General features: G+C 54.2%; 1 protein-coding gene across 6 annotated transcripts in view; it reads left to right on the plus strand.

Moving 5' to 3' along the window:
- CPEB1 (cytoplasmic polyadenylation element binding protein 1) overlaps window positions 1-14240 on the plus strand; it is a 37980-nt gene that overhangs the window by 22067 nt on the left and 1673 nt on the right. For 4 of the 6 annotated variants that reach the window (XM_040077568.2, XM_040077571.2, XM_040077574.2 and 1 more), the window contains 8 exons: window positions 7542-7756; window positions 9255-9504; window positions 9743-9856; window positions 9973-10077; window positions 10872-11008; window positions 11688-11886; window positions 13338-13432; window positions 13655-13735. In XM_040077568.2, coding sequence (XP_039933502.1) covers window positions 7542-7756; window positions 9255-9504; window positions 9743-9856; window positions 9973-10077; window positions 10872-11008; window positions 11688-11886; window positions 13338-13432; window positions 13655-13735 — 1196 coding nt within the window. The remainder of the gene's footprint in view (window positions 1-7541; window positions 7757-9254; window positions 9505-9742; window positions 9857-9972; window positions 10078-10871; window positions 11009-11687; window positions 11887-13337; window positions 13433-13654; window positions 13736-14240) is intronic. The other 2 variants (XM_040077569.2, XM_040077572.2) reach the window with 1 other exon arrangement.

Below are 14240 nucleotides of genomic sequence, written 5' to 3' on the forward strand. Positions count from 1 at the left end.
GGCCCTCTGCAATGCTCTTGGCAGGCTGGGGTTTTTAGGGTCATTCCAGTTGGAAGGGACCTCTTGAGGTTGTCCAGTCCAGCTCTTGCTCAGAGCAGGGCAGAAAAAGCTGCTGGAGGGTGGCAGAAATAATGCAGCCTAAGGGGGCTCCAGCAACTAATTCTGCCTTGGTGTTCCCACAAAAACACCCTTTTAAGTGGGTGCCTCCCCTGAGCCAGCTCAGCAGTGATCCCCTTCCAAAGGATGCTGTTGTGCTTGAGCTGTCACTGCACAGAGGCTGAGTGGTGCTGCTGTAGGGCTGGGGCACTGGGCAAGGCATCTCCAGCCGGGGTTGCACCTTCTATCACATCTCCGAGCTCGCTCCCCTATGCCTGGTCCCTTAGGCAATGGCAAAACAGCTGAATCACAGGTGCTGTCTGTGCTGCTGCCAGCGCAGAGGCTGCTCTCGGGCACGGCATCTGGTGCCACGCATTTGAGATGGCCATGGGCACATGCTGGCTCCCTCCTTGCCCCTCTGCCTGGTTTTCTCCCCAACAGTGTGGAGGGGAAGGTGAGGCAAACTCCCAAGCTGTGATGCTAAGGGGTGCAGACCTCTGGAAGGTAACTGGGAAGCTGCAGGCATCACTAGTGGGGTTTGGGAGTGCCAGTCTAGCTGTGGCTTTATGCCAGCTGAAGACCTCAGTGAGGCTTGTGAGCCATTTCCCAAAGAAAATTGAGTTTGGAACTGAAGTCTGTCCTTTTTTCAGTTGCTTTTCCTTCACTGCAGCCTTTGGAGGGGTCTGGCCAACACCCTGCCCGCTTTCAGAGAGTCCCCCTTCTTAAGGTGGTATCCTGGCCTTGACACCCACAAACTGTGATGCAGCTGAGGATGAGTCACTCACCCTTGTTATCACGTCAGGTAACACACACAGCACAGTTTGCACCCGAGATGTTGCGGCAGATAATTGAGAGGGGTTTGCTGCTTAAATATAGAAGTGTTTGTTCTTGAGGCTTGCAAAGCTGAAGCTTGTTGTGCAGAATTTGACCTGAATGTGTTGGCTTTTAAATCTCTCTGGGACTGATACATGTTAAAACCTGCTGTATTTCAGTGTTCTGATCTTTTTAAAGACAACTGTGGTTGTGGCAGTCTGCTTAGTGAATGCAGTTACCTGGGCACTTGTAATCCTGAATTGCATTTTAGCTGTCTTTTCTGATTTTTATATTTACCTTGGGCAGCTGTTTTCCCTTCCTAGAAACACACAGGAATAAATTCTCTGCCTCAGGAAGCTGTGAGCCTGGTTGTCCGCTGGCTCCTGCTCTCAGTGCCAGCGGAGGACCAGTGCTCTCAGATGTTAATGCAATAATCTTCTGCTTGTTCCCAGTTCTGCTGCTGTTTCTATTTTTCAGGGCAAGTGACTTACCATGTTGGTGCCAGAACCAAGAATAGACCTCAGGTGTCCTGACTCTAATTCAGTGGTTCAGCTGTGGGATCATGCTGCCTTTTTTTATTCCCCTGCCCCCTTTGTAGCAAACCAGAAATAGCTGCCCGAATACCTTCAGTTTTCCTTTGCCCCAAATGAGGAATCTGTGAGGGCAGAGGTTCCTCTTTTGTAGTTCAGGAAAAAAAAGGGGCTGTGCTGGAGGTCTCTACTTAGATGGTGGTTGCTGCTGGTTTGATTACATCTGCAGTTCTGGGAGCTGCTTTTCTCTAGAGTTGGTAGTTAGCTCAAGATTATTGGGGCTTCTCTGGTGATACAGCTTGTGGAGGACTGTGTGCCTTGGACTTTGCATGGCTCCTCTAATAACAGCACTGACTGTTTTTGCAGTGGAGTAATGGGAATATAATGAAATTCAGAGGGTTTGAGCTGGGTAAATCCTCTGGATGTATCCAGTGTGCTGCCCAGGTGAGCTCCAGGGCTTTAAGGACTCAGTCCCCTCCACCTCTGGGCCTTGTCCCATGGCTTCTCCACTTGAGAGGAAGAAACTTTTCTGCTACTGCTCTTGCTGCAGCTTCTCTTTGGGTTTTTTGTGCCCAGGTAAGAGTTTGGTAAAGACGGAGAATCCAGTGTCTGCCTTCCCTGTGCCAAGCAAAGCCTGTCCCTGTCCTGTGTGCTCCGGCCCCACATCTGCCCCTGCAGCTGCTGCTGGCCCCACTTCAGTCAATGTTCCTGTGCTTTGCTTGTGCAGACTCCTTGCAGGCAGCTCCAGGTCCACCACCTATAGGTGAGAGGGGCTCAAATTTAGGATTAGACTGGAATGCTGGTCACCCCTTCCCTGCCATGTGCTTTGAGCTGCTTGGTGCTTGTGTGTGAGGAGGGTAAGCTCACCCTGGCAGCTTGTCTGGCTGTGTCACTGCTGAACTACAGCTGTAGGAGGTGGTTGAGGTGCCCATTTGCTTTTTCAGATGTGCAAGTGTTTCTCTTGCCACAGAGTTTCTCAGTGTCTGTAGGAAGTGCTGCTTTTTGGCTGACTAAAACATTCAGCTTGCTCCCACCCCACTGGGGCAGAGCTTGGCTGGGTGGTAAAAACTGCAGACAAGCTGTTTTTCTGGAATTGCAGCAGGCTATTGTTTAGGACATTAGCTTTTTTTTTAACTTTACAAGCTTATTTGATGCATGACAAAAGAAAGTGCACTGTATTCAGTCTCCAGGGCCTCGGTCACACTGCTTCTCTCCTCTGCTGCCCTGCCCCAAATGTGTATTTGGTGCTGCAGCCTCTGGGCATGGCAGGTGTCACTGAAACCTGGCTTTTCTGCCTTATTTCTCCTGGTAAAGAGCATTCCCGTTGATATATGTGGTGAGATCCAGGCAGAAAGGTGGACATCCAGCCTGTGTAGTAGTCAGCGGATGCAGGGGGAGGTCTTAATGGATTGCTATCCTTCTTGTGGTGAGTAATCTCTGAGCAGATAAACTCCTGGAGATGGCAGTGTCCCTCTGCCTAACTTTGCTGGGGGTGCCATCCTGCAGGGGTGACCCTCTGAAGGCCTTGCTCAGACACGTCCTTCAAAGTAAGCTATTTCCAGCCCTGCAGTGAGTTTCTAAAGGCTGGAACACATCTCCAGAGCATAAATTCCAAGAGTGTGTATGCTCCCCTGGCCCTGGGGCTGCAGCCAGTGCGGTGTCAAGCTGCCTGCACAGAGTCTGTGGGTGCCAGACACAGCTGGCAGCTCGAGGTCTGGGCCTGGCACACTGCTCCTGCAAAAGGAGCTCTTGGCCCACTCTCCGTGTCTGAGGGGTGTGGCCTTGTGGCAAATGCTGTTCTCAGCCATGGGGGAGCTCCCATTGATGTTCTGAGTGTGGAGAAAGAACTTGAGTGGAAGGACCTGGGCAGCTGCTGGATAAGAGGGATTTTTTGCTCTGGGCAAGACTCAGTTTCTGGATAGTTTGACTAAACTGATGTACCAGGGAGTAAAGAGTGTCAGCACTGATCTCGTGTGCTGTTGGCTGGGTGGTGTCCCACAGAGCTGAAGCATTTTGTTCAAAGGGCAGTGTGGAAGTGGCTGATGTTCTGGTTAGCTCTGTCCATTGGGTGTAAACTCAGTGGATGCTCCATGTGAAATGTCTGGATGTGGCACTAGGTGTTCTGGTCTAGCTGGCAAAGTGGTGATTGGTCAAAGGCTGAACTCTATTTTGGAGGTCTTCTCCTACCTAAATGATCCTGTTGCTCTTAAGGTGTTATCCAAGACAATAAACTGTCATTTGTCATCAGCATAGTGGTTATTTTCCCAGAACCCTTCTTTCCCTGAGCTGCCAGCAATCCTTGGGGCTCATCTTTACATTCATCTCTTAGAGAATGGGCATGGGCAAAGCTACTAGGAAAGTCTGCATATCGAATGGCTGTAAGTTACAGCGTGCAGGGAAGAACTATGTGCTCCAAGGTCCTGGGCTGGTGCTGGAAATCTTAAACTGCCTGTCTTAACTGGTGGATGGAATAGTAAAAGCTGTTCTTAGTGCTCAGATTGGACATCTTGCTGTTGGGATAGCTTCCCGAAGTGTGCTCTGAATTGCAGCTTGTGCTGGTGGAGCGATCTGCTGGAGACAGGGTGAACTCAAGTTCAGTGGTTGATAACAGGATTTAAAGGATAACTTGGGGTCTGCAGGTAGACTTGAGCTCAAAAGTTGAAACCACCCCATGGGCTCAGTGTAGCTGCTTGTTCCTTTCGAGTGTCTGGCTCAGCAATGATGAGTCTGAGAGTCTTGAGCGTGTTCCCCTGGGCTTCCTTAGGGGCCCTGGGGTGATGCAGGAATAATGGTGTATCCAAACAGCAGACACAGGGAAACCTCAGCTAAGGAAGGGTCATAGTTTGAAACATGCTCCTTCCCCAGGGAGTGGCCTGTGTGGCCAGGACCTGGCAGTGCCCTGTGGTGGCACGGCTGCTCCAGAGAGCTCAAGCCTGCCAGTGCTGGGCTGGCATGCCTGGAGATGGAGCAGAGCATGCTGGCTCCGTGTCAGGCATTAGAGCTGCAGCAGTGAGTTAAAAGTCAGTGCCCAGATTCTATTAAAAGCTCCTTTTCTGCTGTCCCCTGCAGAGGAGCATTGCCATGTGCCTCCCTCGCTACATTGAGCAGAGGCAGGAAAAGTTCCAGAAGCTCTTGGTGCGTGAGTGGTGAACGGGAGTCATGTTGACCCCCGAGTTAAAATTTCCCCTCTAGGTGCAAAAAATACTTCTTTGCACTCATGTTCCTTTCTTATCCTGAGTAGTTCCATGATATTTGCTTTTTCACTTTGTGACTTTCAGGGATGCTCTTGACTCCAGGAATTGCTGATGCATCTTGCATGTGTGTTGGGAATGTTTTTTTCCCTTATGTGAGCTGTCTGCTTAGAAGGGGAGACAAGGCCAACTCCCCAGGAAGAAGTGTGGCCCCAATACCTTGAAGGCTTTTTTTTTGTGGGCAGTCTCTGTAAGGCTCTTGTGCTCCATTCCTAAGGAGGGGTTTGGTGGGTTGGAGCATGGAGTTAGAGCAGGATGCCTTTGGGATGGTGCTGAGGAATAAGATCTGGGTGTCCAAGCAGGTGTTGCTTGGCATCAGGGCACGCAGCCTAGTCACCGAGCAAGGATAAAAGAGGAAATGCTGAGTTTGGCTCATAGCATTTCCTCCCAATGTCCCTGTGAGCTGCTGTGGGTACCAGGTGAAGCTGAGTCAGGCCCTCTGGGGTGATGTGGGATCTCCCACGAGCTCAGTTTGTCCTGCAGAGTGCATAACCAAGTGCTGCCAGTGCAGAGCTGTCAAAGCTGCTGGACTGGATGGAATCCATCTGTGTTAACAGCAGGATGTCAGTGCTTCCAGGATGTGAGGTTAGGATTGGGACAGTTGAAGCTGGCAGGATTTTGTTTGGTGGTAAATGCCCAGACAGTAGATCCTTTTAAAGGCCAGTAATCCTGCCCCTTCAGTGTGCTTATACTGGCCTTACTGGTTTTGTAGCTACTGTGAGAGCTGAGAAATCATGGGGGAAATGTGTATGTGGCGGCAGAGATGAGGGTGACGTGAATGGGGCAGAGCAGCTGGACCCTATAATGCCACTGGGAGCTCCCGATGGGCTCCCAAACCCTTGCTGCTGCATCCTAAATGGATTTCTGGTTCCACATCTCTGCTAACCAGGAGGAGCAGGGCAGCATTATCTGGTAGCAGTCTGCCTGACATTAGCTGCTCCAGGTCCCCGGAATGCTGTGCAGCTAGGGTCAGCGCAGGGCTGCCGGCGTTCCAAACCCACTGTCCTCGCTGGCTGGGGAAGGAGGAGGGTGTCAGTGCGGGAGCATTTGTTGGCAGCAAGGCTTGGGCTGTGGGATCAGCTGCTTTGCTTTGCCTCTTGTGCTGTTTAGTGACTAATCAGATTTTGGAGCCTGTCGGACAGATTCAGCTGTCTCCCCAGAACAATACGCCGGCTGTATTTTTAAACACATCACGTGGCTTCAGAGAAGTCGGCAGAGCAGCCAGTGTGCAGCTTGCCGGGGCTGGGAGATGCTGTGCCCTGCTCAGAGCTGCGACTAGGAGGGAGCATCTCCTCCCCAGCTGTGTCCTGGGGCTGCAGCTGCCTGGGGTCTGCCCAGGTAAGGGCTGCTGGGCTGCCCAGTATTTTCCTGTGGCTGCAGGGCTGAGTGTGAACACAGGTGCTGCCTGTCCAGGAGAGAGGACAGGAGGTCCCTTTCTCAGCGCGGTCAGAGGTGAGTTCCTAGTCCCATGATGTAGCCAAAATAGGGGAAACTTGCAGGGATAAGGCTCTGCAAATGTGGGAAGATGTTGTGGCTGTTGCTGAGGGTGCTGCCTTGACTTGAGGGAGATGCCCCAAGTAAAGGAGGCTGTACCTGTGTGCAGTCACCGTTGGGGTGGTGAGGTTTTTCCCTGAGTGTGGGGCTGGAGATGCCAGCTTCACAGCAGGTGTGCCATTGGATAATGCAGCTTGGGATTGGCACATCCCAGCATCTCGCCTCAGTCGTGCTCAGCAGCTCTCCCTGGCGCTGACACCACGCTGTCCTGCTGGCTGACTGGAGTGCACTCGAGCATGGTGGTGTTGTCACTCTCCTGGTTTGGCTGGTGGTTTGGATTATTAATCCTCATCTGCATAGGAGCTGCTGAAAATCTGGATTAAAACCTTTTGGTTTAGTTTGCCGAGATCAGGTGTGGGGCTTGGAGGATCTTGAGTGGATCCCAAATTTGCTTTGCTGAAAACTGAAAGCTTCAGGGCAAGCTGCCTTGTTTTGCAGCCTGTGAATAATTAAAACCATTTCTGAATGCTTTGCTCTTTTCACTTGGTTTGGGTACACATTCAGCTTGCTGAGACTTGCTCTTTTTGAATAGACTGGCTGGTGTTGTGCCCTTGTGGGATCCCTGCCCTACATTCCCTTTCCTTGTGGGATTGCAGCTGCCCCCACATCAGGGGGTGACCAGGATGTGACTTTATGGCCTTTGGATGGCCTGGTCCTCTGCTCAGAAGCAGCTCTCTTTGCAGGGAGGCATTTTCCTGGCTTCTCCTCAGTGGGATGAAAACCTGCAGTGTGAGGGAAGAAGCAGTCTGACACATCCTTGTCTGCAGGCTCTGGGGCAGAGGCCTGATCAGACAGACTTGCTGTGAACACACACCAGGGACAGCAAAGCCTCTGTCAGCAGCCCAGGCTGGCACCATCCTGGCTGCCCACAGCCAGCTCCTGGCAGGGATGATGCCACTGGTGTGTGCCCCATCCCTGGAGGGCTGCCCCCCTGAGCCCCAGCTTGCTGGGACAGTGGCAGGGAATGGCGTGGACTGGGCAGAGGGCAGAAGCGTCCCAGAACACTTCTGATGTCCGTAATCTGGTATGCAGGATCTCTAAACTTCTTCCAGATGAAGTGTGTTCTCCTGGCCAATCTCTCATAACCCACCTTTGTGTTTGTCAGCCACACCAGGCAGCAGCTCTGGGTTCTGTGCAGCACCATGGCTCAGCTGATGGCAAACACCAGAGGTGCCACCTCCTAGACATGGCATTTGTGGGCTGACAGAAACCCAGTGGCCTCCTGGGCCACAGGAGCCGGGAGGAGGGAGCTGTGTTGTGCTGCAGCCCTGACAGACTCTGTCCCTCTCTGTTGCAGTTCTCAGCATGCTGAGTAACCCTCTTGGGAACATCCTGGGGAAGCCCCCGCTGGGTTTTCTGCCTTTAGACCCCATTGGTTCAGACCTGCCAGAAAAGTTTTCCACGCCGTCGCTGAGGAGCTCCCGCTCCCTCCTGGATTCCCGCTCCAGCAGCCCCTCGGACTCGGACACCAGTGGGTTCAGCTCTGGTTCTGACCACCTCTCAGACTTGATTGTAAGTTTGGGTCCTGGGGTATTGCTGTGTTTTTGGGGAGCACAGAATAGCTGAGGGGAGCTGCCAGCCAGAGCCCTGCCTGCTCAGGAACGGGAGAGAATGCTGTGAGGAGCTGTTGTGCACACACTGACACAGCCCAGGGTTTGGGAGAAAAGCTGCTCATGCAGCCCTTCAGCACAAGCTAGCAGCATCCTCTTTTTTTTTTTTTCTTCTAAGCTAATATTTTGGCCTTTTGGGTCTGTGCTTGCAGCTCTACTGGGTTACAGTAGCTCCCAGAGGGATCTTGAGTGCTTGAGCTGGTGTGTGGCAGGGTGGTGTCTGTGCCCTGAACCTAGCAGGGAGGAGGCTGATCCAGCCTGGATTTCTCAGGAGCTACTGTCCCTGCCTTGCACTGCTCTTTCCATTTGCTGACTGCACTTCTCCATCTTGGGGTGGTTTCTTCTAGAGCAAACTGGGTCTAGCCTGTCCCTGTTCCCTAAAGCACAGCTAAATTTGAAAGGCAGGGAGCAAGTGAGTCTGTCTGGCTGTCCCAGTCTGCTCTGATGGGTGTGTGGTGGGTACAAGTGGCAGCTCTGGGTGCCAGCAGGACAGCCCAGCTCCAGCCAGCTGTGGAATACTGCTCTGTGGCCTGGTCTTGCCACAGGAGGATAAAGCCAGGAGCTGCTCCAGGCTCTGCTGTGGTGGTGCTGTGGCCTTGACCCCTGGGTTGGGGTGAGTGTGAAAGAGCTGACTGGATGTGTGGGGTTGATTCTGCTGTGATCCACCCTGGAGAATCAGGATGTGCTAAGTGACTGCAGCACCCAGGCGGCAACAGTGGCAGGTGGTGCAGGGCACAGGGCTCTGTGCTGGCCTTGTTTGTGAAGGGCAGGACTCCCAGCGCGGCCCTGGCGTGGGCGGCTGCCGTGGCAGCACAGGGACAGATCCGCATCGCAGCTGGCACTGAGCTGTGCAGCATCTTGCCTCCCTGCTGTTCCATTAATCCAAGCTTTCCCTCCTGCTGCCCTGGGAGGGGCTGTGGTCCATAGTGCCTGCTCTCTGGTCAGGCAGCCCTGGAGCTGGGCTGTGAGGCTGAGACCCAGCTGGTGCCTGCGGAGCCCATGGGCACTTCCAGCAAGCCCTGCTCACCGTGAGCACAGCACAGAGCCTGAGGCTCCTTCTGGGGTGGCTGGTACTCCCCAGGGGGTGATGCTGTTCTTGAGGCTGTACAGCCAGGGGTAGCTGTGGGCTTGGTGGTCTGTGAAGTGCCTCGTGTTTAATGATCCTTGCTGCTGATCACAGGCATGGGTTCAGTGGAGAATGGCCCAGGGCTTTTCTAGGGTGCTGGGATGTGTTAGGGTCGCTGCTTTCTTGCCTCTGCCAGGCCTCAGGGGGTGTCAGGAGATTCCTGAGAGTTCCTTCTCCTGCCATGGGCAAGGACAGGGCCCCAGTGTGGTGCCTCACCCCTGGCGTTATGTGCTCTTACTCAGAGCTGGATTTCAATGTGGCCTTTCTCTTGCAGTCAAGCCTTCGCATATCCCCTCCTCTGCCCTTCTTGCCTCTCAGTGGGGTGTCAAGAGACCCCTTGAAGATGGGAGTGGGATCCCAGCTGGATCAAGATCAGTCTGCCCTGGCTGCAGTAACTTCCTCCCCGGCCAGTGCATCGAAAAGATGGCCTGGAGCATCTGCGTGGCCTTCCTGGGATCTTCTGGACTCTCCGGAAGACCCCTTCAGTATTGAAAGAGAAGCCCGGCTTCATCGGCAGGCAGCAGGTGAGTTGGGAGGAGGCTCCAGGGGATGGCCCCGCACCTGGGGGAGGGCAGGTGGCCTCTGGCTGAACATGGAGTTTGCTCCAAGGCCAGGCCTGACTCTGGCTCTGCCTGCTGAGAGAACAGGTGGGTCTGGGCAGCTGCCTGTGGCTGTGTGGCTCTGCTCAGCCTGTAGTTGGGGGATGTGGGAGAGTGGGAAGGAAATGATCCTGTACTGAGTATTACTGGTGTCTTCTCCAAGCTGTGAATGAAGCAACCTGCACCTGGAGCGGGCAGCTGCCTCCCCGAAACTACAAGAACCCCGTCTACTCCTGCAAAGTGTTCCTGGGAGGAGTCCCATGGGACATTACAGAAGGTGAACAGCCCCTGGAAAATGAGGCCCCACACCAAGGCCTTGGGTGTTGACAGTGGGAGGGTACAGGATGGAGCTCTTTGTGGGGGACACTGACATCTCTCTCTCTCTGTCTGTAGCTGGGCTGATCAACACTTTCCGTGTTTTTGGCTCCCTGAGTGTGGAGTGGCCCGGTAAGGATGGCAAACACCCACGCTGTCCTCCCAAAGGTAATATGCCTAAAGGTAATAGCGAACACGGTAGGGTTACTTTTTTCCCATGCTATGTTACAGCACGGATGCTGGGATGGTACAGCTGCATGCTGGTGACTGGATGGTACAGAGCACCTGGGGTAATGTCCTGCCCTCACTTGGGTCTGCACCTGGGCTGCAGAGCACTGGCACCCCAAAACCAGCATCCTCACCCATCTGTAGCAGGGTGGGACAGAACTGTGGGCTGGGGGAATTCTCTCTGGAGGTGTTTCTGGAGCCCTGTGTAGGGCTGTGGCTCCAGAACAGCTGCTGATCCCACTGCCAGCATGTGCAGCTGGGCTGACATATTATGTAAGCAGGAATTAGTTACAAGGTAGGAAGTGGCTGGTTTGGAGGCCCTGTCATGCCTGACAGCCTCATTCAGTCACCAGAGCAATGTGAGGTAGAGCACTGGTGTCCACAGAAGGGACTTTAAAACCCTGGACTGTGTTTGAGCCAGACCATCCTAAATATGAGGCAGGATCTATTTTTCTGCAGACCTTGTTGTGGTCAGGCTGGTGGTGCCCACCTGGCATGTCCAGGTGTGGTTTGTGGATGATGGACAGTGGTCCTGGACCTGGGCATCCTGCCCCTCATGCTGTGCTTGGATTTGGGCTCTTCCCAGCTTGGCTTATACATAAGAGTCTGCTGGGGAACAGCAAGAGCTACCAGAGATACTTCAGGTGGCACCCAAGAGTGATTTTTGAGGATGTCTGCAAACTGGGATGATCTGTTCCTCCTCTTTCACCACAGCTCTAACAGCTGCTCCTTTCCCTTCCCTTCCCAAGGATATGTCTACCTGGTGTTTGAGTCAGAGAAGTCAGTGCGTGCGCTGCTCCAGGCATGCTCCCAGGACCTGCTGAGCCCCGACGGGCTCAGTGAGTACTACTTCAAGATGTCCAGCCGCAGGATGCGCTGCAAAGAGGTGAGCAGAGCTGTGAGAGCAGCCCACAGGGCAGCAGGGGATGTAGAGAGAGATGCCTGGAGGAAAGGAAAGCAGGGCTTGGCTGGCTGACTTGGCTTTGGGCATGCTGGGGCTATCAGAGGCTCTCCACTTGGGCTTATGGGAAAGGGGGACCTCAGATGATGGACAAATGCCTGAGTGCAGGGAGTTACAGGATGGAGGTGCTGCTCTTAATCTACACAGCTATCTTAATCTAGAGCACAAACTAATTGTGCTCTAGACAGCTCTCCTGGTGTCTGGCAATTGGCAGCGTTTCTGTGCTTGGTGATTTAGTTCTGCCAGAAGCTTCTCTCCAGAGCTCTCCTCCATCAGCTGCAGAGCAGATGGGAGCTCCTGATGGAGCTGGTAGTGGGTGGTGATTCCAGTGCTTCCCCCCACCATCAGGCTCCTGTGCTGGGAGGTACCTGACTGGGCCATAAATACCGGTAGAGGGCTATGGATTGTCCTCTGGCTGCCACCCCTGAGGAACTGCTGGCTTGGGTTCCAGTTTGGCTGGGACCAGAATTAGTTTTGTCCCCTTGTGGGCTCTCTGGAGGTTTCTGGAGCTCTAGATGGATGTGGACCCTGAGCAGCAGTAGATAACAAATGATATTGGCATCTCGGGGTGAAGTCTGAGGTTCAGGGGCGCTCCTGGTTGCAGGTGCAGGTGATCCCGTGGGTGCTGGCCGACAGCAACTTCGTGCGCAGCCCCTCGCAGCGGCTGGACCCCAGCAAGACGGTGTTTGTGGGGGCCCTGCATGGGATGCTGAACGCAGAGGCCCTGGCAGCCGTCATGTACGACCTGTTTGGAGGGGTGGTCTATGCTGGCATCGACACTGACAAGCACAAGTATCCCATAGGTAAGTGACGATTCCACCGGGGTTGGTGGTCACCGCTGCTGTGCTTGGAGGAGGCCGCGGTGTGCCCTTGGCTTGTCCTTCTCTTGGAAGGCTGCCCAGACTCAGCAGATGTTGTCCAACCTCTTCTACAGTCTGTGCTCCTCATCTCCTGGCCCTGGGGAGACAAGACAAGCCTTGGGGGGAGGGCTGATAGAGCTGATGTGCCTGGGAATTGGAAGGTCCTGGATCATTCCAGAGCAGCCTGAAGTTTTGAATATGCCTTTAGGCATTGCTTGAAGGTTTCTCTGTCCTTGTTCAATGCTGTTAGTGGTTGGATGCTGCTGTAGCTGCTTTTCCATTCCAAGGGCAGAGACAGCTGTGGGTCTTAACCTGTTCTTGGGCTCTTGTCACCAGAGCTAAAACATAGCATGTTGTGATGTGTGTACCTCCCTGGAGGCCTCATGGGCCAGGAGACAGCACTGAGGTGACTGGTCTGTTGGAAAAAAACCACAGCCTGTGCCTGAGGATCAGCTTTCCAGGCTCAGGCTGCAGCAAGTCACAAATTTGGAGAGACCATGGGATCTCCTGGTGTTGCCAGGCAGTAACAGTGTCAGAGCTTGGTCGTGTGGAGTTGTCACTGCTCTGTCAGTATCCTTGGATAGCAGTCAGGCTTTTCTGGGCAAGGCTCAGGTTTAGGACATGGATGTGGTGTGCAAAGCTCCTGAAGTGCCTTTAGGGGAGCAGTCCCAAGGAGGGTGGGGAGTGTGATACCTGAACAGGTTCTCAGTGTGACTGTGGATGAGGTGTCGCAGAACCTCCCTGTGAGATCCCAGTGTGTGACCCCAGCCTCCTGTGCTTCGTGCAGAGCCCAGGTTGCTCCAGGTAGGCAAGATCCATCTCCCAATAGCTTGGTGGCAGTTCCAGCCTTGGGGCTGTCCTGAGGTTACAGCAGTCAGAGCTCAGTTTTGGTAACTAAGCTGTCCCCTGGTTGGTTGTGCTGATTGAGGGCATCTCCTATAACCTCAAACTGGATCCAGGGCCTCCTGCCTGTGTCTTGTGCGGTGCTTTAGGAGGGGTATGGATGGGTTTTGGGTGGCACTTTGTCCTGTGGCTGAGCTACTGTAGGGATCTGCCAGTGTCAGTCCTGGAGCTTAACAGGCCTGTGCTGGAATGCTGCTGACCAGCAATGAGGCTGCAAAACACAAGGCTCTGGTGTGAGGGGGAGGCTGGAAATAAAAGCTGCTGTGCTGTCTCAGCACTGGTGTTTCAGGTGTAGCGTGAAGCACTCCTGCTGCTCCTGGAAATCTGGTGCCTGGGGAAGGAGGCTGGGAGAGCCCCCAGGCCCTGAATACCATCTCCCTGTCAAAGCTGTTTCCCTGTCTGAGTGGCACCAGGGAAGGGGTGGTGCTGGCAGTGGTTCCCTCTTGATCTCTGCTGTTCTTCTCTAACAGTTGTGGTCTGGCTCATTCCAGGGTCGGGCCGTGTCACCTTCAACAACCAGCGCAGTTACCTGAAGGCTGTGACTGCTGCATTTGTGGAGATCAAAACCACCAAGTTTACCAAGAAGGTGAGTGTGGCTGGTGGGGCAGCTCAGGGAGGGTCTGTACAATGGGTGGCACTGCTGGGAGCACCGGTGTTCATGGAGCCTGCCCCATATTCCTGCTCAAGCAGCAGGAAGAGCTGCTGCTCTGCCAGCCCCAGGGGTGCTGCTGGGGGCTGATTTGAGGTACCCAGGGAGAGGGTAGTCAGCCTGGTGCTGCTCCATGCCCACTCCCTCATTCTCCTGCAGGTTCAGATCGACCCGTACCTGGAGGATTCCATGTGCCAAGTGTGCAATGCCCAGCCTGGTCCGTTCTTCTGCAGAGACCAGGTAAGGCCAGTTCTCCTGCAGCCTGTGCTCAGGGGTTTCCTCAAGGAGAGGAGCAGGCCCTTCTGCTGGCTTTTGGGGATATAGACACTGGTTCTTCTCCAATGAGCAAGACGGGCCCCAGCTGGGAGGGTGGCCTTGTTTTGGAGGAGGTGAGTCCATCCTCCTGGGGAAGGGCAGCTCTGGTACTTGTCAGGAGGCCCAGGCAGGCAGTGTCCACCTGGCTTTGAGCCAGGGCTGCTGCAGTTTGCTGGTGTTGTGCCAGCACTGGGACCTAGTGTGGGAATGACTGGTGGCCCTGAGGGGAGGGGAGGCTGCTGCTCTGTGAGCCACGATGAGCTGACGTTGGGGTGCATCCCCCTGGGGCTGGCTGAGGCACAGGGAACTCTGGCTGCCGCCACCTCGCTGCAGGCAAAGGAGTTGGGATGGGATATGGAGCAGGAATGCCATGGAGTGATGGGAGTCCTGGCAGAGCCCAGCTGCTGCCCCAGTGCCCAGGCCCTGGTTT

This window comes from Hirundo rustica, chromosome 13 (assembly GCF_015227805.2).
Source record: "Hirundo rustica isolate bHirRus1 chromosome 13, bHirRus1.pri.v3, whole genome shotgun sequence".
NCBI classification, from domain to species: Eukaryota; Metazoa; Chordata; class Aves; order Passeriformes; family Hirundinidae; genus Hirundo; species Hirundo rustica.